The sequence below is a fragment of the Pseudopipra pipra genome, chromosome 1 (genome assembly GCF_036250125.1).
Source record: "Pseudopipra pipra isolate bDixPip1 chromosome 1, bDixPip1.hap1, whole genome shotgun sequence".
Lineage (NCBI taxonomy): Eukaryota > Metazoa > Chordata > Aves > Passeriformes > Pipridae > Pseudopipra > Pseudopipra pipra.
The window spans coordinates 89,618,989-89,645,573 of NC_087549.1; the positions used below are offsets into that span (position 1 = coordinate 89,618,989).

A 26,585-nucleotide genomic window follows, 5' to 3' on the forward strand; every position below is an offset into this window, starting at 1 on the left:
TTGAAAATAATTTGAGAGTCTATTGTAACTATGAATTCATAAATATACATGGGTGGGAAGTGCTGATAAAAAGTTTAGGTCATTTTTCTTGGGTTTGGGGCCTTATTCAATTGATTGTAAAATTGAAAATACACAGTTGAATCATTTTATTAGAGGACAGCATCCATTCCTTATATATATAACCAAGTCTTCTGTAGCTAGGCCATGCAAAAAGAGAAAATGGGCCTTTTTTTATTTTTGCATTTGAAACTAAATTGAATTTAAAAGAGGTATAAATGTAAAATTAGGGAATGTTCCAGTTCTGGAACTAAACCAAGTGCTTTGTGTTCAAATTTACCCATTTTTAAAACAGAATACTTAATCAAGAATAGCTACTAGCTGTGCATAGCTAGGCTTTGAGTGTACAAAACTTCTGTGTGTCTTATTTGGGTTCCTAAGGAGGCATTGCCCAAGTATTATTTAAGTATCGGTTTCAGGCTGAATGTTTTCTGTCTGCTTGTTTTGCAAGCACCTAAAATTACTGTAACTGAGAGAACGGGAAAGAGTGTAGTTTGTGCTTTTGATAACAATATGTATGTAATCAGCACCTCCTGGTTAATGAATTAGTTGGCTGTTTCTTTCATACAGCAATAGCAGGGAAAACTGCTGGGATAATCAGCAAGTATTGGCAGAGGGATTCAGCAATGTATATATCGGTTATTATATTTTCTTTAAATAGTTTTCAAGTAAACGAGATCAGAATTTTGAATATGTAACCCTAGGTGTCTAATTATTTTCCAGAAGCTGGGGCAAATAAAATATTATTAACTGTGCAGTATTTAATTACTCTCTTAAACCTCAAGGAATCACACCAAATGGTTGTATTCCCCTTTCACAGTGCAATCACAGTTTGCAGAATGAATTCTTAATTTTGATTTTGAAACATTGAACATATTTGAAGATTTTGTTTTGTTTTGTTTTTTTTTTTAACCCCGAAAGCTCTCCTATAATGTCAATATAAATATCTTTTTCTCCTAAAGTGGTGATAAAAATATGTTCTTTCCACAGATATCTGTTGTGACTGCCATATATAAAATACTTTAGGCTCAACCATGCATGCAGAAGCCCTGTTAAAATTTAGAGTTCACTGCTTAGAGCTGTCCCAGAACTTGTGTGTTAAGAAGTAAATGCATCAGCAGAAAATAAATTTATCTTTGGTCATGACTACTAAACCTGTGCCCTCAACAGTGTTACGTTCCAGCATCGAGACTTATCTTTAGACATCGTCTCTGAGGAACTGGACTGAAAAACAAGCCAAAGTGGGCACAGGGCCATTCCCAGAACAACAGAGAGAAGACAGTGCATGCATGACCAACAAGCGATGCCCATCCCTTTCTCACAACAAGAGGTGCAGCAGTTGTAAGAGGAGCAGCAGCACAGGAACAATTGTGGTTGAGGGAAAGCTATGCTGCTGGCCTCGGTCCAATGCTTGTTTCCCCAACCCCATGATGTTCTTCAACATGGGTCTGCTTGTGACTAACACTGTGCTTTGGGAGTGAAGTGCTGGTGAGGAAGCTCCTAGGACAGGCTGGAATTTAGTACTGGGGGAAAACAGTCCTGGAGGGAATGCTTGCAGGGGATGTTCAGTAAGAGCTTCCTCTTGTTATCCACATTTAGATAGATACTTCTGCTGATGGTGGGGATTTTGGGGATTTTTGAGGGATGTTCTTTGATTGTTGGGTTTTTTTTGGTTTTGTTTGTTTGTTTTGTTTCTTTTGTTTTGGGTTTTTTAACAGAACCAACAGTATCTTTTTGTTTAAAAGAAAAACAGTGTAAGCTTAAGATAAGATTCTTTTATCTTGGCTATGGGAAAAACAGTAAACCAGTCAGCTAGCTTGGAGGGGTTGTGTTTTTCCCAATTAAGAAGCCTCATCACTAGCATAATAGTTGTGTAGAGCTTATAATTTGCTGTACATGAATGTGAGGTACAGTTTCCTTGCTTCAGTGGTGGCAGCTGCTGCCCAAGGACGTCAGTGCTGGGGAGCAGGGGGCTTCCCTGGGGACAGGTGGGCTTGCACACAAGCCAGGTGCCCTGTTGGAAAGCTGATACTTGTCCAAGCATGGAGCAAGGCTTCATGAAGTGCAGAAGGCTTTGCTAACTGTGGCTTTTGGGAGGATCCAATACCTTTGCCTGCTCTGATGTGTGAAGGTAATTTAAATAATTTCAGCATGCCCTTGGGGATCACTGCCCCATTTCCTATGGGGTGGTAGTGACCAGGTCTCAGTGTGTTCTAGTGATTTGGTGTGACCACTTTCCCTCTCTACTTTATTGGTAAACCAGTGATAATTCATTTATTATTTTCTGTTTAGAAGTCCTACTGTCCTTCTGTAAGAGGTCTGGTAGCAATATAGTGGATTACAACAGTATTTTCATCAAATGTCTAACAAAATAAGTTTCTGAAAGGACTCAGAATTGTGGGAAGGTGTTATGCAAACATCATTTTCTAGTACAAATAACTAGAGGAAACCATGCTATGTATTTTGTATTAAAAAATAACAGCGATTTAAGCTACAAATAACTGTAGAAGTTGGGATCACCAAGATAAAAGAAATGGCCCACACAAATGACTTAAAATTTTGAGTCTGACTGTTTGTACTCTTCTCATATCTAAAGGCTGCCAAATTCTAGATGCTGTCTTTCCTGGGAACTAAGCAATGCTCTCTGGCATGATTTTCACTTCCCCTTATGTCTATATTTGAAAAAGCATATGTGTAGTCCCTAAATGAATATAGTGGTTAACAAGCTATGGATGACAACCCACAAAACATATTTGCTAAAGCAAGTTTCATACTGCTTAATGGAAAACAAATACCAAAGCGACTAAACCAGGAATATTGCTGTACATGCATATATTTCATGTATGAGAAAAGTTGAAGGAAAAAATCGCCTTCTGAGTTTTTCTTGGGCACGCTTCTTCCTACCGGATTCAAGTTACTGTAACTCTGGGGGCAGAACTTGGTTCTTTAGTACATATTTATGTTTTTCCTGGTAAGGTAGGACATGCTATATGGCAGAAATAGCCAGTTACTGATGTTACTTGAGTAACAGTTTCATCCTTCATGGTTCCTAAGGAAGGAATCATCCTTTACATCCTAAGGAAGTAAAGCTAGCAGTGTCTCCCTAAAGCAGCACTGTGAAGTCATTCTGTAGTTAGCAGTGTCTCTGTTGTTCCTAAAAGAGGCCATGCAGGGAAGCTGGTGAAGGACTGCAGTGTTTGGGGAAAACCGATGCCTCACAAGCAGTGCATCACCCCCAGCTGAGGGATGATCCATCTTGCGTGCAGGTGGGGAACAGACCACAGGTGGGAAGGACTGTGTTGGGATAGAGCAAATTTTTCTGCAGTTTTCAAGGGCTGATTGCCATGGGTGCATGCAGCCCTTGCTACTCAACTTGAGTAGCACTGAATTTGGGACGCAATTCAGGTAGTAACTGGTAGCTTGAACACATCAGGAGATTAGAGGTTTTATTACAAAACTCTAAAGCTTAGTAGTGTTCTTAACCTGGGGTGCTCGGTCCTGAGCCAGAGCTTCCTGAAGCTTGCTTATACTATTAGATTTTTTTTTTTTTAATTAAAAAGGAACTTGAAATGTATTTACTTGCCTTCTTTCATCTAGTAACTCACATTGGCTTCTTCCACATGACTACACTGCTGAGAAGGTTAGGAACCTAAGAAGTAAAACTGAGATTTCTGTAACTTTCTGCTTCCTCTCTCAAATCCCTTAAGAAATTATCAAACACTGGCAAGGTTTATGATGTAATTAGAGGCTTACTACACCTTTTATAACTGCCTAATACTCCAAGTAGAAGAAAAAACTCAGTATAACATGTGTAACCAAGCACACTGGTCTTCAAAAACAGAATTTAAAGCCCATTTTTTCAAATTACTTTCAGATACATATGTAAATACACTTCGTTCTGGTGATATCAGTGAAAGTTGTTAGATGGGCAGCACTTTTTCTGATCTGAACCACACCTTTGTTTTGTTTTGTTTTTCTTAATTTTGGTCATTAGTTTCCAAATAGTTTCCTGATACTAGTGCACTTGGTATTTAGGAAACAGGACATATTAGTTAGCTGATTTTGGTAAAGCGGCTGTTGCAGAATGTCCACCCTTCTGACAGGGTTTAGCCCAGGAAGTTCTCTGTTTTGTGTTTAAGAAAACAGCTTTGTACATGCATGCCTATCTAAGTTTTATTATTATTATTCCACTGCGAATATTTGCTAGTTAACTGCTGTGGGAACTTACGGTGGTTTTCTGATGAACTTTATACAAACCAGGAAGAAGTGGCCTTCCTCATTTGCTCTAGTTGAACCTGCTTTAGCAGGAAGGTTGGACTAGTCCCTTCCAACCCCAACCATTCTTTGATTTCAAAATGAGTTGAGGTGTGGCTTCTAGGTACTTTCCAAATGAGTGCAGCATGACATCTCCTGTGGCCCATACAAACCTCAGTCAGTCCAGCTGTTGGTACCCTGTGAATGCAGCCAGAGGCTAGATCTGCCATGCACTTGCATGAGATTTTGGCTACTTCATCAAAAAAGGAGCATAAATAAAAGTATAAAGTAAACTTTCTGTTTATTTTCCTTGGAGTTCAGAGTGCATGCGTGTGTGTGTGTGATACATATACTGATAGAAACAAAGCCCAGTATTGCACCAGTCCTAATGCATCTGCATGAGACAACAAAAAGAAATACACTTTTCAGATAAGCAGCCTTGGTCCTGGTAATGGTTCTGATAAACTGTTTGTTAAAAGCTGCTGTAAAAACTCAACAGTTGCTTTGCATGAGACATGGCTCCAAAACAAGTTGCTGAAACTTAGTTATTCATGTGCTGTGGACAATACTTTGCTAAGGAAAGTGTGTGTTAGTAATGTAGTTACTAAGATGTTTTGTTCTGCCTGAGTTGGTTTCTCAGAGAGCTTTAGTTCTTAATACACAGCCACTTGCGGTGTTGCTGGTAGCCGAAATCTTCACCAAGACTGCAGTCCTGTCAAATTTTCACCATAAAAGCACTCTAGAACACTTTTAATGGGATCATTGGCAAGGGCTAGTGGCTTTAAACTGACAGAGGGTGGGTTTAGGTTAGATATTAGGAAGAAATTTTTTACTGTGAGGGTGGTGAGGCACTGGAAGAGGTTTCCCAGAGAAGCTGTGGATGCCCCATCCCTGGAAGTGTTTAAGGCCAGGCTGTATGGGGCTTTGAGCAACCTGGTCTAGTGAAAGGCATCCCTGCCTATGGCAGAGGAGTTGGAACTAGGTGTTCTTTAAGGTCTCTTACAGCCCTGACCATTCTATGATTGTATGACTAACATTTCTCCTAGCTTGGAGAACATGCTTCAGCCCTGGACTCCTCCTTCAAGCCATGCAGTGGAAGTCAGGATGAGTGTGTTGGGGATCCAGCCTGTAGGGCACAACAGTTCGTACCAATGGTTGACATAAACCAGACAAGCTGCAGCTGTCCAGATCAGGCCAAAGCCCCTTAAAACCCAACAGCAGTCCCAAGACAGGAGAACACAAAACATTTTGAAGTCGCCTGTGTTGTTCTCTGACTTCTGCTTTGTCCTGTAAAAGCAATGTAGTTTCTGTCCCCTCATTTTTAAGACATTGTTCTTCAAGAGTTTTGTTAAGTGTTTTCATTTACTCTTTTTTTCCCAGCCCAAGGACTGAAATTGATTTGGATTAAAATCACAGTAATTTTTCACTTTTTCTATAGAGTGACTATAACTGTCACATTTCCATGCATGCTTCTGTGTTACCTGCAAGAATATGCCAAAATATGTACCTCTCTATCTTCAGTCAGTCCTTCAGGCTCTCCTTTTTTCCACCCTCTGTATGTGAAATGTGTCTTGATTTAGTCAGCCTTGATATGAGAGCAGAATCTGATGTTTCCCTTGGTGTTTCAGTATTAGTCTGTACGGTTATTTCTGATGGATCAGTGATGGTTGGAGACCTTTGCTTTTAAGTATTTGGAGGAGGGGGGCACCAGGAGTGTTCCCATTTTAGTGGAGGTCAATATGCTTGTCCCATTGCTTTGCTTCCACTACCTTCCACCTTGTGGCATGGCAAAAGGAAATTAAGAGCATCAGTGGAGAAGAGTAGCTAGTGGAGAACTGAAAAGTTTGGAAGGGAGAAAGAGGGAGGAGAAGAAGAAAGGGGGAAAGAACAGATAAAAAAACCTACCCTGGAAACCTAAAAGAAACTTTTGGGAGAACAGGGAAAAAAATAACTTCTTTGTCTGAACCCAAATTTGTAGCTGTAGCTAAATCACAGTGAGATGGCAGATGCAACTTGTTTGGACAGCTGATGGCTGATCAGTGCTTAAAATCAAATGAGTGATGTGCCTAGTTTTTGAGGGATGGTATAAATAAGTAAAATAGTTTTTACCTCAAAGTACTAGTAACCTGTGTAGACAAAATACACACATAGGAGAGGAAAAAGCTATGTACTTTATATAGAAGCAAGGTGCAGGGAAGCTGATGTCCTCAAATAATATGCATCATGTACTGGTAAAGTATGAAGGAGTGAAAGGTAGCGTTCCAGTAGATTTTTGCCCTCTCTTATTTGTAGGCCTCTTAGCAGCTAACTGCAAACCCCTGCTTTTATTTTCTCTGAAGCTGATTACACGGACTTTGGGTTTTTATTGAAGTTTAGGTGACTTGCAATACTCCACGTGGCTACGTCATCTTTTATCATTCTGCCTTGCTGTTGATGGGCAGCCTATGCCGGCCCTCACCCAGGATTACCAGGGACAGCAAGACTAAAGTCTCTCCTCTTTCTGTATTTTGAAATAAAGGGGGTGGTCCTCTCATAGGCCTCACTGGGCACTTGGTGCTGGGAAAAGGGCAAGATGGTTTGTCTGCAGGCAGAATCACAAGCCTGTGTGTCCCCAAGGAATGATCTAACCTGCTTACCCTAAGACAGGGTCAGCCAAGTCTTTGTCATTTCTGGGAGCAGCTAGCATCTCTTTATATAGTACATATAGATACATGTTCTCATTCTAATAAAAAGATACAATATGTATCATATATGATGTATACATATATATTGTATATATATATATAAATATATTCTATTCATGTGCTTTTCTTTGTCAGAAAGGTTTTCTCACTGTCTTGGTAAAGTCTTTCTTCTTGCAATTTGGAAATACATTCATTTTCTCATTCCATCTTCCTTCTGAACAACTGAAGACTGTTACCTTGTCTCCCTTCAGTTTCCTTTTGTTTATATTAGATACTTAATTCATCATCTTTCTATTCTTCTCTGAATATCTTCTGACTTGTCTACATATCTCATGCAGTAGTGAAATTTGACCAAAATGTTCCTGCTGACATCCCAGTAATGGTGAGTATAGCAGAAGGCTTTCCTCACAGACCTCTCTTGCTGGCTGTCTGTTCCAGCACATTTGCTTTTTTTTTCAGGAGTGTGATATTGTTGATGCTTATCTAGCTTATTGTGTGCTGTAACCTCTAGCTCTCTTCCACAGAACTTCTGCTTAACTGGGAGAGTGCAAGTTGGGCGGTTGATGAAAGATAGAAACCTGCTTGTAAGGCTAGCATGGGATAATGAAATAGAAAAAGGAATGACAATGGCTTAGAGGAAAACTACTTTATTAAGGAAACTGTAAAAATATTTCGCTGGAAAAAAAGGAGAAAACGTGGAATATTTTTTCCACAGTCACTAAAACAGATGCCAAAAGGATTTTGGCATAAAATGTGCTGAAGTTCAGTTTGGGTATCAAGGTTATAAAGTGTTTGAGGCTAGGAGATTGCCAAAGAAATGTTTTGCTTGTATATGCAAGACAGTATTCTTAATAGTATTAGTGCCAACATTTTCCTGCTTGCCCTGGTGCGTGCTGAAGTCTGTCACTTTGCAGCCCAAGTTGCTTTTCTGTGTTACCTTTTCATATTCCATGTGGAAAAAATTTCAGTTCAAGTGATCTTTGTATAAACAGTTAGATAAATTCAGTTGGGTTTTTGTGTATGCATGTTCTTGTAACAATAGTAATTTTGTACATTTCAAGAAATGGTACTTTAGACTTTTGTGGGGGCTTTTTATCCCACATATTGAATGTTACAGTTGCTTGTCTGATGTCGGGAGTGGGCACCTATGCAGAGCAAGTTCTGTGATGCTTTTGGTTATTAAGAATGTGCTACACATGCACAGCAAGTTTTTGATTTCTGAAAAGAGGGGAAATCCTCACTCATTGAAACAATTTGTCTTCCAGATTGGACAAAAAACCATGGGTCTTTGTAGTGGGCTAAAATCCTGCAGAATTTCAGCACTGTATTTTTTCCAGTAATCCTAAGATTGTTTGTTCAGCTGCTTTTATTCAGTGTAGCACTTAATATGAGTATTTATAAAAAAGAGAGGCGGTTAGAGCGTGGAACCTTCTTTTTCTTAAGTTCTTTGACATATACTTGTTGCTTCAAACCCCTTTCCACATTCACATTGTTGATTTTGTGTGCATGCAAAGGAGTATGCTTGAGCACTCTCAGGAGGGATGTCAGCAGTTTGTACTGTACTCCTGAGTCAGCAGAAGTTGCTGGAAAAAGGACAGAAGTGTAGTAACTGCAGTGGCGAATGCCGTGCTTTGCGTTATGTTGTCTGATCCCGATTATGGGTCTTAAGCCCCTACTGACAGGCGCAATCCCCTTGTTTATGGATCTGTTTCTAAATGCGTTCTTTCGGAGAGTCACACAGCTATGACTGCACCCTGGTTCATTTCAACATTTCCTCATTAGCCTGAAGGGAGCTCTCTAAAACCTGCTACCCCATGCTGCTTCCATCCTCAGCATGAAAGGGGATGGTCTCACAGAGCTGTGCATGAACCACGGGCTGGGATGAATTTGGGAGCAGGAGAGAAGGGTGCTCCATGGTGGCTGCAAAACCATGTCGTTAAATATTGGCTATATTCTTTTATAATCTCTGATCCAACTATTACCGACTTGGCCAAGGACTGGATTGCAATCATATGGGAATGTGGGAGCTTTATTTCTCCTTAGGTCTCTCACCTTAGGTTATTTCGAACGAGAAGAGCAAAAACTGAATTGAAATATATTGTTTAATGTAACATATTTTTTCCACCTATGCTACAGTCTGTGTTAGGGGTTTGGGGTTGCTTTTTTGTTTTTGTTTGGGTTTATTTATTTATTTATTTTTAAACTAACCAGCTGAATCCACAAAAGAGTGCACTTAGTAACACTACTATGCTTCTGTCCTTGAGCATATGCACTGCTACAAAGGGACAACTACCTGTAGAATTGACCTGTGTTTCATCTTTCAAGGCTCACACGTTGGTGACTCCCTTATTTGTTGTTTAGGATGTTCTGTGATCTGTGATGAAATTTTAGTTGCATGGTTTACAGAAATGACGAGAAACTGCTGTTTCCGTGTTATTTTGTTCTAAATAACTCAAAAAGATGCTTATACAAAGCTATGGGCGCTCTACTGCATAACTAATACTACAATAAAACCATGGCATTTAAATAAATAGCGTTAATATAAAGCATTAAAATACGTAGTTGAAAGGGAGCCCTGCCTGTCTGCTACGTACAGACAAAATTCTGTCCTACCTTTTTATTGCTCTGGAAATGTAGATCCAGGCCTCTCCACCAACAGTTAAAAATAGATAGCTTTTGCTAAAGTCCCTCGGTTGAAATTTAAGGAAGGGTAAAAAGAGCAAGAGCAAAGAGCCAATATGCCCCTGGAGAGTGGATGCAAGGGGAAATCAAATTTTTCTTTCAGGAAGGCAGGATCTGTATCTCTTGGTTTTTGTAAAGGTACAGTAGGGTTTGAGCCATGGGTGGATCCAAGTGCAATAAAACAAATTTTGGGGTCACCCTGGTGAGTTACACAGCCACCAGCTTTTCCTGAATTTTTTGTAAAAGAACCCAAATTGCGCTCCTGATTGTGGCTGAATTGTGATTTTTTTTTTGATTGGTACACAAAATACTTTTGATGCTGGAATTTAAGTTGGACGTTAACAATGATTCCTTTGTGTAGCAGTCCCTTTTGAAGTAGAGAGTCCTGTGTCTACAAGAAAACAGTATGCAGAGAAATAAATTCTGCTTTCAAGTCTGTATTTTATATATATATGTCTTATGCATCTTTTTTACACAATGTATGCTAACATGAATATTAACATATGAAAAGGAAATAGGATTTTAAACTATTCCATTGACTATGTAAGTATCCCTGTCCTTGTTTGATGTTTTTTTCTTCAAATAATCAGCAGAGAACTTTAAGCCTTTGGCATTTCACTCCCATCTTACACTAGTTTTCAGTAATTTCTTCTTGAGTGCTGATACTTGGTTCTGTCGTAGCTATTTGATACTAAAGTTTCTCAGAAAGCTTTCATATCCATATTCACTGCTCAGAAACTGCCTCTCTGCTTTTTTGAGGTCCTCATCTTAATTTCTATGACAACATTTCCTAAACCATTTCACATATTAATTTCTTGTTTTGGATAGAAAACCAGTGGTGTTCTCAGCTGTGGTTGAAAGCCCCAGTGTGATATCCAGCAGCTCCATGGCAGGGCTGTGACCTGATGAGAAGCCCTTCCCCAGGCTGGTCTGAGAACATCAGTAATGGTGATGGTTGCCTCTCCTGAACCCAGTTTATCACCGAGCACAAGGGAACCACCCAGGCGCTGTAAATGCAGCTGCCTCTGGCCCATCCCAGGCTGCATTGCCTCGTGTCATGCAGTGCTGTTGTTGGTTATTGAAGGCATCTATGCCCTCATGTTGGCAGCCTACTAGACTATCTTCTTCCAGCTGAGCCTCAAGGCTTATTCCATCAGAACTCAAGAGAGATGTGCCTGCCTTAGCTGTGTGCTGATGCTTTCAGTCAGATGGGGTGATATGGAGTAACAGGCCACTCTTGATCATGTACTGTGTGCCTGATTTAAGGGCCCCGATAGATCCTAGTTCAGAAGAGTGATGTGTGTGGCTGCCACTGGGCAACGCGATTGAAACCGCACCCTGAGGACAGTGAGAAGAGTGCTGTTTGTGAGTTGCCCACAGTTGGAGCCGTGACAATGATACACCAAGAACTTGTAATGAATCTTATGAGTCATTCCATTGCTGTTTGACATCTCTGTTTCCTTTAACTTAGGGCTCAGAGGGAGCCCAGAGACTCCTTCCTTCTTCACTTTCATGAGGAAGACACCTCTGTGTGGTCTGGGCAGGCAAGGCACTTGTTGTAGAGAAGAACCTTGATTTGGAACACCACACAGAAATCCATCCTGGAGAACCAACATTAGCAGAGAGTGAACAGCCATTCTGTTGTCATCTTCCAAGAAGTAACTGCAAAGTTGTATCATAAATACTTGCGTCTCTGATCGTCACTGTAGAACACGCTGTGTGACAGACAGCCTTGCTTAGAGGTCTGTATCTTAGAGATTGCACTGAGTCATATGGTTGATTATCTAAATGTAAATAATAATTGAGACATGTTAAAATTTGAATTTCATTAGGTGGAGGCTTTTAGACTTAAGCAAATGAATTATTTTTTTTCATAAAACACTGTAACATGCTTACTAGCTTTGACAAAGAGTTTTTTCCCTTGATACAGAGATAGCAGATAATAATAAGCAGACAAGGTTATGCAACAAGGGGATATTTTAATCATCTTTGTTTTGGAAAAGACAGGCCAGAGTGAGGTACCTCTTAGAAACAATCTACTTCACTGATACTTTTCTTCAACAGATTGACAGCATCTCAGAAAAGAAAATAACTGTTTGCTATTCCTATTGTAGACTTCTTTCAATCACTGCGACAGATGTTCCAAGCATGTTGTTCCTCAGTTAGGTTTCTTTAGTAGTAAAAATACTGCGGTCTAAATATAGTTTAAATTGGTTGAGGTACCTTGTTTGAATATGATTCAAAATTGCATTATACCTAGTTTAAATCATAGTGTAACAGGACAAAACCACTGGAAAGACTAGTTAAGATTGTTTCAAACTCAGGTAGGACTTTTTATTCAATCATATTTAAAGTGGTTCCAAAGTGCTATGTTTTTCTAACATATCTTGCAATCTGACTTAGGATAAACACTAGATAGCATAGTGAACTCCCCTCCCCCTGTTCATTATTTGGAATTACCTTGGCTAAAAATGGAAAAGGTACTTACTTAAATAATTCTCTTTTCCTGTATCTGCCATGATGTCTTGTAACAGCTGTATATTGGGAATACTCAGGTTTTATTATCCTTTTTTTTTTCAATAAAACGAAGTTTAGCATTCAGGAACAGTTGAAATGGCTGGATTAAGAGGGAAAGCCAATACACATGTACAATGTACCCATTATTCCTTTGGAGAGTTGGAAGTTGAGAAGGCTATGGCCCTTATGACCCCCCTTTCCTCTGCCAGGGAGTTCCAGTTCAAAGCTGTTCTGTCATCTCTCCTGCTGACTTGCTTCTGGAGGCCACTGGGAGACCTAACAGGATAGTGCAGGCTGAGTTCTGCTGAATGTGTTGGTGTTAAATAGCTCCTCCTTTTTACTCTCCCCCTCATTTTTTATCTAGATGACTGGTTGTTGCTCATGAGACCCACTTTTGGAGACCACTGGGTTGGGAGCACAGCTGCCTGCCTGGAATTGGGTCACGGTGGTGTGACAGTAACTGCACTGGCGTGCGTCCCTTACAAGTGCGATTCCAGTCAGTGACGTTGATCGGGGGGAACGAACGCTCTTGTTTGGATACCGGCTAGCTAAAGCTTTCTGCTCCCTCTTTTTGACATCTGGCATGAGGACATGTATACAGATGAAGTTGCTAAATTGTGGTGTCTGGGACAAGGTGCTCTTTCGGTTCCAAAAATGAAGAGTAAAGCAACAAAGTTCAAGGTTTATTTCGTCACTTGGACTTTCACTCCAGTGGAAGAGATTGGGATTTCAGCTTTAGAAAATGGAGATCTTCAGTTTGTTATCTATTTTTTTTCATTACTAGTTAACTTCTTAATAGACTGTTAAAATAATCCTCCAAGAAGGAAGTAAAAGTAGGGAGATGCAGGTGCAGTGATCTCCAGTCCATAATGACTGAAAACAGTTAGAAACCTTCATTTTGTGCTTTTTTGGGGGGAGGAGAGATAAGCTCACGTGGTAATCACATGCTGCCAGGTCACTGCAAGGAATCTGGTGGCAGCAGAAATGCCCTCTTCAAGGTCCTGCTTCTGCGGGAAAACTCACTGGTAGTTCACTTGAGCATCCAATTTTGAGCCTTCACAGAAGAGAGTGGTTCACATATGCTTTGTCCTGAAGCCATTTGGGCCCTGCTATGATCTCACGTAAGGAGATGTTTTCTTCTAGGTTTGTTTTATAAATTTGGAGTTAGGATCATTCATATTGATCTTTCTTTTTCTTTGGTTTCAAGAGCTTCTCTGTGCAGCAGTGAAGATTGTAGCTGTTTACTTACTAATTTCTTTATGGTACTTTTGTTGATTTAGTCCTTGTAGGCATTTAAGCTGTGAGAACAGTGGGAAAGACTTTGAACACCTAATTTTTCTCTGGTTTTGTTCATGTGATTAAACAGAAGTCCTATAGCATTCTCCCAAGGAGGCACTTTTTATGGGTAATTTTACTATCCATGGGCAGCTGGATGCACTTTCGGGGGTTTTTTGCAGCATGATTCTGGCCTTCTCTTAATTGTTTCTATGATGATTTTTGTTTGTTTTTTAATGAAAGAGTGAAAGAGTTCTTGAGCATTCCAACAGGCAGCCTAGGGAAGTGGTTGAGTCTCCATCCCTGGAGGTATTAAAAAGACGTGTACATGTGGCAGTTGGGGACATGGTTCAGTGGTAGCACTGTCTTAGTGGTTGGACTCAATGATCCTAGAGGTATTTTCTAACCTAAATGATTAAATTACTCTAAGATCTACTACTTCTTGGGTTTGCTTTCCTGTTTGAAGAGCTGAGTGAGGCACGTAAGAACAGTTGTGGCATCAAGGTTTCAAACTTCATCTCTTTTGTCCAACTCCCATGCCAAGGTATACGAGCATGGTGAGGCCTTTATTTCCTGAAAGTTAGATTGGTCATACAGGGACAGACATCTGAGATAACTTTTTATTTCTTTGTCCATACCTGTTTATAACAACAAGGTTTCCAGCAAGAAGGTACTGCCTTTAGCTCAGGATTTAGCAGGGCAAATTACTGCAAGTGAGAAGAGGCAAAGTTTCTTGGAGATGAATGCAGTAAAGGTTGTCCTGCCTGCCCCACAGCATTTGGATATGCTAATAAGAATGGGAAACACCTTGACCTTAATGTAACCTTCTGCCCCGGTACTTTGCCATCTGTCTCCAGAAGTGCAGGAGGAGATTTGCCTGCTTCTCACAAACTCTCCTACCAAGGTTGTCTCCCAGAAAGGGAAAAAGAAGAGTTATGTAACAGTGTTTTCTTTCAAAACTGTATGTTATAGAATTCAACCAAGACCCTGCTTTTAGCTCCAGTGGAAGTCTAAAACTGGCAAAAACATTTTCCAAGGTTCTTTTTTATATGTGTATAAAGAAACTTAAGGAACCAATAGTTTAGTATGCGGGGCAGAATATTCCTAAATGACAGCAAGGAGAAAGGTTTTCAGGAAGAGCCACAACATCCGATTCACTAGTTAGCGAGGTCCCCCTCTTCAACAGGCGATACAATTTCTTTGTCAAAAATCACCAGCAGAGAGCTCGGAGGAGAGGCAGTGTGCTGTGAAACAGAAACTGAGCCCCTTTCAGCTATGATACCTCCTTGTTGAACATTAATGAACTGTAGCGGCTATATGTAAGGTTTGTGGCTTGTTACATATGCTTAGCTTGTCAAAAGTTTCTCGGGGCATTAAGGGCAGGCAGTGTCATTTGTGCAATAGGCAAAGCTCTCTGCCTGTGGATGTTACAGTGACCTTACTTGAACTGATAAATAGCTGTCTTATCCACGACCTTTAATAACTGAAATGTATTCACCATTTACAGCCTTTTTATGGTTTGCTTCGAAAGAGCTTAGTGGATAAAGTATATATATGTATATATATATATGTATGCATTGCTGTGTGATCCTTTCTGGCTTGTAACAGCATATCAAGGAATTCAAGAGTTTAGGAGTAGCAAAGCAATCACTTTTCCATGTACTCTCTTTCTTCCTCATGAAAGGTGCTCATTCACAGGGATGCATGGTGTTGTGGAGCCTGTTATCTTAAAGAAAAAAAAAATTAAACAAAACACAACAGAATGTAATGTTGGGTTTTATCCTCTTAATGTAAAATAAGACTTACTTTTTGTTTGCATTTTCTGGTTTAATTTGAAAGAAAACAGAGATGATATTAAAATATAATGAGGGCAATTCATTTTGTGGTTCATAGTGGCTCGGATTTAGAAGAAAAAAAAACCCACCTTAATCAGCACAGTACTTAAGGGCTCCCTGTAAGAACATTGTGCTTAACCTTCAGCAAATGCTTATGGGCTGCCCTGAATAGTAATGGGTTTAAGCACATGCTTAAGTGTTTTCCTGAAGGAAGACCTAAGCATCTTGGCAAGTGTTACATTACGGCTTCGTTTACCTTAATCATAAATCCCAGCATCAGAGGCAAACTTTTCTTTCATCTCTTGGCAGATATTGGGGTGTATAGATTTTTCCACCTCCGTTTGGCCTGCTTTCCATGGCTCTCTTGCTGCAACCTGATCAGTCCAGGCTGACCTTCAGGGGTGCTCCACATGGGCTGGGGAGCCTGCCCCCATGGCTCCGATTGCCCGATCAAAGTCTGCACTTTGCCTTTCATCTGCCGGCTCTCTGCCCTTCCCAGGGTTATTAATTTGAAGAACTTAAAGACGCAACCTTTTTCTCCTGCGCCCGTTCCCGGGGAAGTAGGAATGAGAATTGCGTGTTCTTCAACGGCTTTGCTGTGGTCAGTTTTCCATGGTGGGAGATGGGATTGGAGCGGGTTCTTGGTTAGCTGTCGGAAATGCAAAAAAAAAAAAAAAAAAAAAAAAAAGGAAGAAAAAAACAACAAACCAATCCCATAAAAACGGGGGGAAGGGGAAAAAAAAAAAAGGGGGGGGGGAAGAATAAAAATGGGAGAAAAAAAAGAGGGGGAAGGAAAACGAAATAAAATAGTAGAAAATTGGGGAGAAAAAGGGGGAAGAAAAAAGGAGAAAATAGGAGTACAAAGGAAAAAAAAAGAAAAAGGGGAAACAAGAATAAAGGAAAACAAAATGAAAAAGGGGGAAAAGGAAAGAAACAAAAATGGAAAAAAATGAAAAAAGAAAAAAGTTTAGAAAAAAGACAAAAAGGAAAAAGGGGGGAAGGAGTAAAAAGAGGAAAAGAAAAAATATCAAAGGAAAAGAGAAAAAGGTAAAATAGGTGGGGGGGGGAAGGAGAGAAAAAAAGGCAAAGGGAGGAAAAAAAAATAAAGGAAAAAAGGAGAGGGGAAGGAAAAACGAAAAAAAACAAGGATAAAAACCCTCAAAGCAACCAAACTACACACCCCAAGGCAAACAAAACCCCCAAACCGAAGAGCACCGGGGAGAGCCGGGGCCCGCAGGCTGCTCCGGGCTCTCCCGCGGGGGCCCAGCCTGCCGGCAGGGCCGGGCGCGCTCCTCTTGCGTAAGCGGCGGCCCCGCCGTCTTCCCGCTGGCTGCCGTTGCCATGGCGAGATAGCGGGGGAGGATTCCTGGGATCCGTAAACCGGGGGAGAGAGAGAGAGAGAGATTACGTCTTAACCCGGCACTCCGCTGCGCCTAACGTGATGTGTCAGGGTCGCCCAGGTGTCCCGGGGGAGGGTGACCTGGCGGGCGGCCCCGCACTGTTGCAGGCATCGTTTTAAATAAAATAAAGCTGGGGAGGGAGTCGGGGGTGGCTCTCGGGGTAAGAGGATTAGATGCGTTCGCATGGGGGCTTGGATGAGGAAAATATCGCAAGGCTTGAGGGAAGTGGGTTTGAGGAATTGGCCTCAATGGAAATGGGAGCCATCCGTGTTTAGGAACATTCCTAGTGCCTGCTGAGAACTGCCTGGCAAGTGCTAGAAGGGGATTCTTTTTATCTTCATCTGCATATTTTATTATCACGGTTAGTTGTCCGTGTTTTATTTGTAAGCTGTGCACAATAAACACATCCTGAGAATCTCTAAGCAGCGAGTCCAAATATCACCCCTATGCTGATATCGAGCCTAGATCAAATCATTGACAGATGTCTTTTACATGAATGGAAGGAATGACAGAAGAAGGCATCACTGTCTGCTTGGGTAAGTTTTCTTTCCGTTATCTTTAATTATTATTAGTGTTTTACACTGTCTCTTCCTTAGTGTCAGAACGGGAGCAGTCAACACTGGTGGGGTCTTCTTGTGCTTTTGGTCTTCTTGCTACTCTTTGCCTGCTGGAATTCCTGGAAGCAGACGAGAATTTACTGAGCCCTGTCACTGTGTTCTCTTGTCACTGCAAGGATGTCATTAGTGCAGGCAAAAACTTTATAAATTCTGATATTCGATTTTAAGTTTGGAAAAGATACTGTCTGGTCTAGAAGAGAGTATGAAAAATACTGGGCTGCAAATTACTGTGTTGTAAACATGTTTCTTAAGAGAAAAACTCTGCCTGGGTTAATAATAATATCCATTGCCAGAAAACAGATGTGTGTAGGGAAAAAAAAATCTTAAGTGAATTTAACATTCTTAAACAGTTTTACAGCAGTGGGATAAGAAATGTGTTAGATGTAAGAGAGTACACTACTGGGAAATGAGCTTGCATTACACCCACAGAGCATTTACTGTACATTAGTTATAACCCTGTTGTTTTTGTTGCCTGCAATTAATTGAGTAATTTCTTCCATGACTGAAACTGCAGGTTAAGCATGTTTGCTTTGAAAGCCAGTCTTCTGAATCAAGACGGCTTTTACACTTACCGTATTAACAAGCTCTTGCAAAGTGCATTTTGTGCACTATGGTTATGAATTCCTGAAAGGTATTGGTGGGGGTTAATTCACTGTTACATAAACAGCCAGTAACAGCTTTTGATTGTACTGGAATTGCTCTAAAATAGTTATTAGCTTCAAGGCTATAATAATGTTTTGCAAATATTATTTGTATGAAAAAGACAGAAATGGACTATAAGAACTTTAAAGCATTGAACTGAGGACACTGTTGTATACATAGGCAAAGCTGTAGTGTAGCTTTACCAGTGGTTTTTACAGCTGTGACGAGATCTGTATTTCCCAGTTGTACTTAGAACCCAACAGATTCATAACCAAAAGCCAAGTATGAAGACATTTGAGAAGGGGATTGTTGCTTTAGTTAGCAAAGCTTACCTGCTACCTTATGTGCATGCACGCTGATATTCTAAAGATGCAGAAGTCAGAGCTGGCATCACATGAAGGTGAACAGTACAGTTGTACTGAACTGTGGGAGTGCAGGGGCAGCACGGGGAGCCAGGAGCTGGGGTTTATTGCAGCAAGGTTATACTGCAGTTCAGCTCACTCAAGGTGGTGCAGGAAGGAGCTGAGAACCAGTTTCTGAGTGCCCGAGTCCCTTGGCTGGGAAGCAGGGGTGCCTGGAGGGCAGCAGATATGCCTGCAACCATTTCTGGTGGCTTCTGGTTTTGAAACTTCCCATGGGGAATTTGCTAGATACTTTTGCTGTTGGAGTGTTTATTTAGCAAAGCAGGCCTGGTACCTGTTGAAGCAGCCTGCAGAACTATCAATGTTGTCTTTGGGTATGAGCAATTGTTGTTTGCTCAGAGAACTGGAAGTCTTTGGATATGAGAACTTTGCTTATTTTTAGACATCCTTGGTTACCCCTGGACTAACTTACAGCTGTTCTTTTCAGGAACTGGAAATATTGCTTCTGCTGTATTTCTAGAAGTAAAGAGTACAGTGAGGGGTTTTTTTTGTATAATTCAGCTGGTTTTGCATGTGATTGTTCATATTGACAGCTCCTTTCCAAGAGATGAAGTAACTTATGTTTTGGTTGTTTCAGCTACAGGGATTTGTCTCTTGTTTATTTTAAAATGCAGTATTGTTCTGCATCACCAGCAGTTATTTATTTAGGCTTCTAAGGGAGACACATGACTTGGCATTAGCCTTTCTTTTCCTCCCATCTCCCCTGACCCCAAAGTAGTTCAGCCTGAAACTTGATAAATTAATCACAGTTACCTTGGCAAAGTTATAAACAAATGAAGATGGATGAAGCTTGACCTTAAAATTATTTTGGCTGGGCATATGCAGCTGAAAGCATTAATTGCCGTTTTCGCAGCTACCTTTGACAGTGTAGGGTTTCAGTAAATGTTTCCTCCTTGAAGGAAGTGAGACATGCCATGTCATCTGCTTCACTTCTGGAGCCTTCCTGAAGTTCCCTGGATTTATGAGTCATCTTAATCGATGTTGTGTAGAAATGCCTTTCAGATATTTTCACTTCCCTGACATGGAACTAGTGTCAGTTTACTTCCGTATCTTTATTTCGGTATATGTGTGCTTGTCACAGGGAATTACGTGTTTGGGCACCATTTAAAAGTGGCAGACCTTTACTACAGTCAATACAATTATAATGGAATTAATGACATTTTAAATTAAGAAGAATTTTTGTCTGTTATGTACTATGATTTGATTATAAACCCCAGCAGTGCTGATGGCCCTGGAGTTGATAGATGACAGGACACGGTACGTACTGGAGTATCAGCTATTAATGTTGCTTCATCCAGTCCTGTTTGTATTGTGAAAAGACATTGAGAAGGTGCCTATAACTCAACCATGAAGTTTATTTAGAAGGAGACTCCAGAAGAACATCCAAGCACGAAACTTTCCATTAATATATTTGGAAGTCTTTTTGTGATAATAAGTCTAACAGTACAAGTTCTTGTAGGGTATTTTACCAAAAGTGATGCTGAACCGTCTCCAGGTTGCCTTTCATCTAGAAAGTGGGTAGTACAGGGAGATGAAGGAGCAGGGATAAGACTTTTGGATCTTATCAAAGATCATTCTGCTGGCCCAGCCAGAGGGGAAATGTCAGGTGGGAGGTGGAGATGGTTTCAAAGACCCACATGGGTTTCTCTTGATGGGGTCTAAGTGCCCATTTGAGACACTGTACAGGTGTACCATACTGTTTCAGTCTTTTCTGTTTGGGTTTTGTATGCTATAAAGTATATGGTCATAAACCAGTTCATGCTGAGCACAGGAAGATTTTATTCTGGTTGAACATCTGTGCTTTATTATATGTCTTTATCATCGTGGGTTTATTACTTAATAATAAGTTTTATCTTTAAAGATCATTTTCTAAAAGATTGAAACAGGTATTACCTCACCTAGGAGTTATGAGTGTGATTGTTGGGAGCAGCTGGAAGTTGAGTTAGATGAATGCTGTTTTAATTGGCAGGAGTTCTACCTTCAGTTTCTGTGGGAAAATTAATTAGTTAAAACTCAACACCAATGTAATTAGAAAATTTTCAACTATATTATGAAGATTCTTGGTTTTAAAATTAATTGCTACAAGTTGGAAGAAGAGGCTACTTTCTAACTAATTTTGCATTGGCCATACAATAACTGGTTTACATTGTATTTCAGAGATGCATACAGAAGTCAGTTGTGTTTTTGGAGAAGGGTTTTAGCCGTAGCTTTGTGTGGGCCCAGTCTGAGAGAATCCTATAGGGTCTGATTTTCAGAAAGCCCCTTGCTGAAAATTGGGCTGGTTTAAGAGAACTGTGTTTGGGTGCTTTGACTCACTGGCTGTTTTTGAAGTCTTCAGTCTCACTATTTAGTACTACCTGTCAGAATGTGCAAGAGAGGTTTATGGCCACCCGTGGCTGCAATAGCCATATGTAACGAGACACTGACACAGGTTGCCCAGAGAAGCTGTGGATGCCCCATCCCTGAAAGTGTTCAAGACCAGGTTGGCTGGGACTTTGAACACCCTGGTCTAGTGAAAGTTGTCCCAGCCCATGGCAGGGGGGTTGGAACTAAATGATCTTTAAAGTCTCTTCCAACCCAGACCATCCTATGATTCTATGAAATAGCAGCAAATCAAGCTGCCTTTAAATTTTTGTGTGTCATTGGAACAGACACCAATAAATGAGAAGATATGCTCAGGGGGACATCTAAGGGGCTAATTCTAAAGTATGTTGTGTGTAAGTAGTTGACAATAAGATATCTATGTATCACTGTAAGACTTCATGTATGCAGCCACTGTGTTCCTTAGAAATATAATTATCTTTCCAATAAAATATATTTTTCCCTCTGGCATCATCATCTTGTCACGTTCCGTCCTTGGAGCATGGAAATGTTTTGTGGTCTGGAGCTATAAGGCACAAAGAAAGGTTGTAGTGGGCGCCAGTACCGAACTCACATATCCCATGACAAGTTCCTTAACCCTGAGACCAGACTTCCCCGTGGTAAGTAATTCCCTATGGTGTTTCACCCTCACCTCTTCGTCATCATCCCACATATTCTCTGCCTCCCCATCAGTGAGCCATGTGGTCAAAAGCAAGAATCCCCTTCCCTTTTCCCGCTTGCCATAGGAGAGGGAATTTTATGCTGCTGGTAGGCGTCTTGCGGCCTGCTTTTTTTATTGCTCTGTGCCTGGATGCTTTCCAAGGCAGTCAGTCCTCACTTTCATCTACGCCCTGGGATTCCACAGGTGCGACAGAGAAGTGAACCTTTGTGTGAGATTTGGCTGGTTTGCAGAGGTGCTTGCCACGGGGGATTGGAAGTCATAACAAGGGAGTTCCCACGGATAGGTGGATGTTGTGGGGTTGTGCCAGGAAGTTTTGGTTTCCTAAGAAAATTGAAAGATGAAATTCTGGTTCTCCTAAAGTCCTTTGGAGCTTTATAGTCAGCCTGAGCATGGTCTGAATGCTTTTCATTGCTCTTAAGGTGTTTAAGTTCAGAGCTTGGTCTCTTTATCCGATGTCCTCTGTTGGAAGTGTTTTGGTGGGGCAGTCAAATACCTGAGTTTGAAACATGGGGTTGGGGAAGGCATATCAGCTGTACCTAATTTATTCCCTGTGAGATATTCACCTGTGCCTGCCTACCATTGTAGGGGACACATGGAAAAGAAAAAGACAAGCATCTTGAGATCCATAATTGTTTGTAGCTTTACAATGGCTACAGTGTTGTTAGTGCAAAAAGCTAAACATATCCCTATTGAAATTACTTAAAACAGGAGTATTTTCAGAATGAATCCCTATAATGAGGTAGTAAATTCTGTTTATAGATTGGAACAAGCAATAGATATTAAATCCACACTTAAAAATGTGTGCCAAACCATTCCTTGTGGGTATGTCAGATGACCTTCAGATTTGCACTCTACTTGAACATCTGCAATTAAAGCTCATTGAAATTAGATTCATAGGTCATTGTTGACGTTTTTTTTAGAAGTGTGACTTTGTTTTCCTTTATAACTTGTATTTAATGAGAAAAAACAACAAAAACTAAAATGTCAGAAAACTCAAAGAGACCAACCCCCACCTGGCTACAACCTCCTTTTCACGTAATTGTAGAGAGTGATGAGGTCTCCCCTGAGCCTCCTCCAGGCTGAACAGCCCCAGCTCCCTCAGCCTCTCCTCATAGGATTTATGCTCAGGTCCCTTCACCAGCCTTGTTGCTCTTCTCTGGACCTGCTCCAGGACCTCAATATCCTTCCTGAACTGAGGGGCCCAGAACTGGACACAGTACTCCCGGTGTGGCCTCACCAGCGCTGAGTACAGGGGAAGAATCACTTCCTTGGACCTATTTGCCACACTGTTCCCGATCCAGGCCAGGATGCCACTGGCCTTCTTGGCCACCTGGGCACACTGCTGGCTCATGTTCAACTTCTTGTCAGTCCAAACACCCAGGTCCCTTTCTGCCTGGCTGCTCTCCAGCCACTCTGTCCCCAGCCTGTAGCGCTGCAGGGGGTTGTTGTGGCCGAAGTGCAGGACCCGGCACTTGGCCTTGTTGAACCTCATCCTGTTGGAATGAGCCCAACTCTCCAACCTATCCAGGTCCCTCTGCAGAGCCCTCCTGCCTTCTAGCTGATCAACACTCCCCCCCAACTTAGTGTCATCTGCAAATGTATTGAATTTGGCTTTTCAAGTTCTCCACGTCTTCTAATTTAAATTAGTAATAAACTTGAAAGAAAGATTTGGATAAATTTTTGTTGTTGTTTGGGTTTTTTTTTTATTTTTTAAGAAAATATGAAACTTGCCATTCTAGAAAATATTTTATAATGTAAAATTTGCTGAATTTCTGGCAGAAAAGTTGTTTTCGGCACGTTCCCTCTGACAACATCTTCTTGTCATCCGCAAGGGAGCCTACAATTTTTCTGGGGAAGATATGTGTCAGCTCAATGTAGGCCACTCCAAGCTATAGAAAATTAGTCAAACTACTACAGCCAAATAATGATAGCTGTGTCCTTAGGTAGTATTAGAATGGGAGGAATGGCCATTGCATTTAGAATTTCAAAACACTGGAATGTCCTAATGAGAATCTCATTATTAACTGGTGTTAGGAAGTCTCCTTGTACCTTAACAGTGCGTTCCCCAATCGTGATGTGTTTCAGATTGTTTTGCCCTGATTTCATGGATATGTATTACTTGTTTTGGAGATAAATGTGAGGATAATGTTCCATATAATGCATTTTAATCTCCAGTTGACATTTAATGTCAACCTGTTTTCTTAAAACCTGGTTTTTATAGGGGGAATTTTACAGGAGAGCATATGGATTGATATGCTTGATCTGCTTCTTGTTACACAGGATTTGCAATATAATACTTAAAGCCCCTTTGATAATACAGTGCAGAGATTTTTACTGGCCTGTACAAGATATTTCCAAAATGTGTTTGCTAGTGCAGTTTACTGAAGCCTTCAGGTTTTCCTTGGCATTATGCCTTGAGGAAGCTTTACTGTTCCACTGTTTGTTTTCAAGTTTTACTTCTTAAATATAAATTAGATGTAGTATAGAGCAAAAATTTGTACATTGATATGGCCAGCCATCTCAAATCTGAGCTAGAATTGAAATATTACAAATAAAAGTTTGGGTTGCTCTGGCTAAGTCTTGTTGAATTGTGTGAGATGGGGTGTATCATTTCCCGCTGCGTATCTTCAGCAATCAGCAGTGTAACAACGGGCTGATTGGTTATTTACTTTTTATTTTCTCTCCCATAGATCTTATGTCAACAGCATTCAAGCAGAGTGTAGCATGGTTATTTTCACTGTATCTTTGTCGGTTGCATAGATCAAAACGCAAACAGTTTTACAGAAGTTGCGTTTTTATATCCTGGCAACTTCTTATTTGTCCTTGTTCCTATTAAAATGTTTAATTTCCCTCAGACAGCTTGACCTTTTCCTTCCACTTGAAATAATGACAAGGGCAAATATTTGTCAACATCCTTTCAACTTGATGTCGGTATCTTGGAGGTATCTGCAGCTGAGGTGGTGGCCAGTGGTGGGAATGCCCCTCTCTGCCTCCATCTCTGCAGCACTCCTAGTGGTGATGTGCAGCTGCCAGGGTATCACCACCAGCCCCAAGGGCCACCTAGAGAGCTTGGCTTACCCACCCACCCTTCCAAAGCCCCGGGTGGCTGGGGAAGGACATGAAGAGCAGGCTGCAGGTCAGTTATCTTCCTTTCTCCTGGCATGACACTGCATTATTCCAGACCTCTTAGTTGTATTCAGGTGTAACGTAGTGACAAATCAAGGAAATATTAGAGTACCTCCAAACCCAGTACAGCTGTGAAGTTCCTCTATTTTGCTTTGTATTAAATGATTAAAAATGGTGTTTTGGGTGAATGAATGATACCTGAACAGACTCAGTGACTTTGTCAGGATGTTTAGGACCTTGAGCAGAGGTATGGATTTTGGGAACCTGTAATGCTTGTGAAATAGAATCAGTATTCGGAACCTGTAATGCTTGTGAAATAGAATCAGTATTTTTTAAGAGTGTATATATAAGTTAAAGTTCTTGGGAGAAGGGGACTAACTGGTTTTTTTTTCTCCCTTTTATATGTGTCTAGCACACTGCTCATTATATGGAGTCCTAATCCCTCACTGGCAGACAGTGGTATGAATACCAGTGATTTCTCCTTGTCTCCTTCAGACCTGTATGATTAAAAACCTACCTATGTGACTAAAATCCTGCATCAGCATCAAAGTGATTTGGATTCCTTCATGCTTTTAGCTACCAAGGTTGCCAGTTAAAAAGACTTATTCCTGCTTACACATGATCAGAGATCTCTGTTGCACTCTGCCTGGCACAGACCTACTGATGATGGATGTGACTGGTACCTACACAGAATGTGTTCCCAAAGGGAAGCTTTCCACAGTTTTGAATGTCCTTTAGCTGAAGACTTGTTCAGGAGGGAGAAAGTATTTTAAAGGAACTGGCAGGTACAAATCCTTATAATAAGGCTCCTGTGGTCTGTGCATGTGCTGCCTGACAGACCTGCATTTGGTTTCACTGGTGGCCTTTCAAATGCAGGGTTAGATTTCTTAGATGTCACTGCAGGTAAGCAATCCCAGTTACCTCCCCACACAAAGTCTCTTTGCCTTTTCATGGGCACATACTCTCTTGATTGTTCATATCCTGTGCTTTGCTGCGGTCTTTCTCTTGCAAAATGGGTTGAAGTGTTTAATTTAGGAAGAACAGGGTCACATATTGCATGCTGCTGCAAAATGGTGGTGGGGCTTGCTGGCGTAGGTAGCTGTCTTCTGTGGCTTTGGGAGGAATGTTCAGCAGATACTTGATGACCTTCTGTAGGAGGAAAAAGGTGCACAGGTGACAATGGAGGAGGTTCTTGTGAATGTCAAGGTCTCTTGCAAGTCTGGATATCAGCCTACGTTCCAGTATATAGGGAGAGAGTTGCACTAACAAGAAATTAATGTCTCCTTTATTTAGAAACTGAAGGTCTTGGTGCACCACATTCAGAGTGCTTCTGTGGCTTCACTTCCAGACTTAAGTCTGAGTAAACAAATATGTTCCAGCTGGAAAAGAACTGATTTTTCTTTAAAAAAAAAAAAAGCCTTGGAGTGCCTTGGGTGTGTTGGGTAATTGTGTACTCAAGAAACGCACTTACATAAGTGAAGACACTCCTGTAACCCTCGCCTGCCAGGAAGGCAGGCGCTGCAGAAAATCTTCCTCATCTCAGAGGAACTCCAGTAGGTGCAAAAGCGGGGAAGAACCTTTATCCTTTGCACTGTATTTATTCACAAACAGAAGTTATCTTTGGCATGGCTGCTTGGCACCAGAGGATCCCTGGTTTTTATCCTGTGGAGCTGCTTTTTCTTGTTGGTGTTGCGGGTAAGTTTCCTTTTCTAACATGGGAGAGGTGGGTATTTTCCATAGTTTTTCACAAGGCTTCGCCACCGCTGGTTGAAACAGCCCAGCAAAGCACCTTCTGGAGGCAGGATAGGAGTCAGAAACAAATGTGGAGGGAGGTAGAGGCAGCATGCAGCAGAGCACGGTGTGTAGGATATCGGTCTGGGTTTCCTAGTTCAGTAAAGAAGACCCACACAGATTGTGAGGGACTTTTTACAAGGGCATGTAGCGACAAGACAGAGGATAATGCCTTTAAACTGAAAGACAGTGGGTGGTAAATTAGATATAAAGAAGAAATTCTTTACTGTGAGGGTGGTG

The 26,585-nt window shown here is 41.0% G+C and overlaps 1 protein-coding gene and 1 long non-coding RNA gene across 7 annotated transcripts in view; one reads left to right on the forward strand and one right to left on the reverse strand.

Moving 5' to 3' along the window:
• HIVEP1 (HIVEP zinc finger 1) overlaps positions 1–26,585 on the forward strand; it is a 131,759-nt gene that overhangs the window by 25,223 nt on the left and 79,951 nt on the right. The window contains exons 1-3 of one of the 6 annotated variants that reach the window (XM_064664453.1): positions 16,389–16,764; positions 17,093–17,240; positions 26,166–26,249. The exons of 3 other annotated variants lie outside the window; for them this stretch is intronic. In XM_064664453.1, coding sequence (XP_064520523.1) covers positions 17,201–17,240; positions 26,166–26,249 — 124 coding nt within the window. In that variant the 5' untranslated portion in view covers positions 16,389–16,764; positions 17,093–17,200. Of the gene's footprint in view, positions 1–11,457; positions 13,316–16,388; positions 17,241–26,165; positions 26,250–26,585 lie in introns of those variants that run through there. 2 more of the 6 variants (XM_064664497.1, XM_064664467.1) reach the window with 2 other exon arrangements.
• Positions 11,115–15,950, reverse strand: LOC135418833 (uncharacterized). The gene is made up of 2 exons (XR_010432692.1): positions 14,108–15,950; positions 11,115–11,461 (listed from the first exon to the last, which is right to left on the reverse strand). It is a non-coding gene; the product is annotated as an uncharacterized LOC135418833 (long non-coding RNA).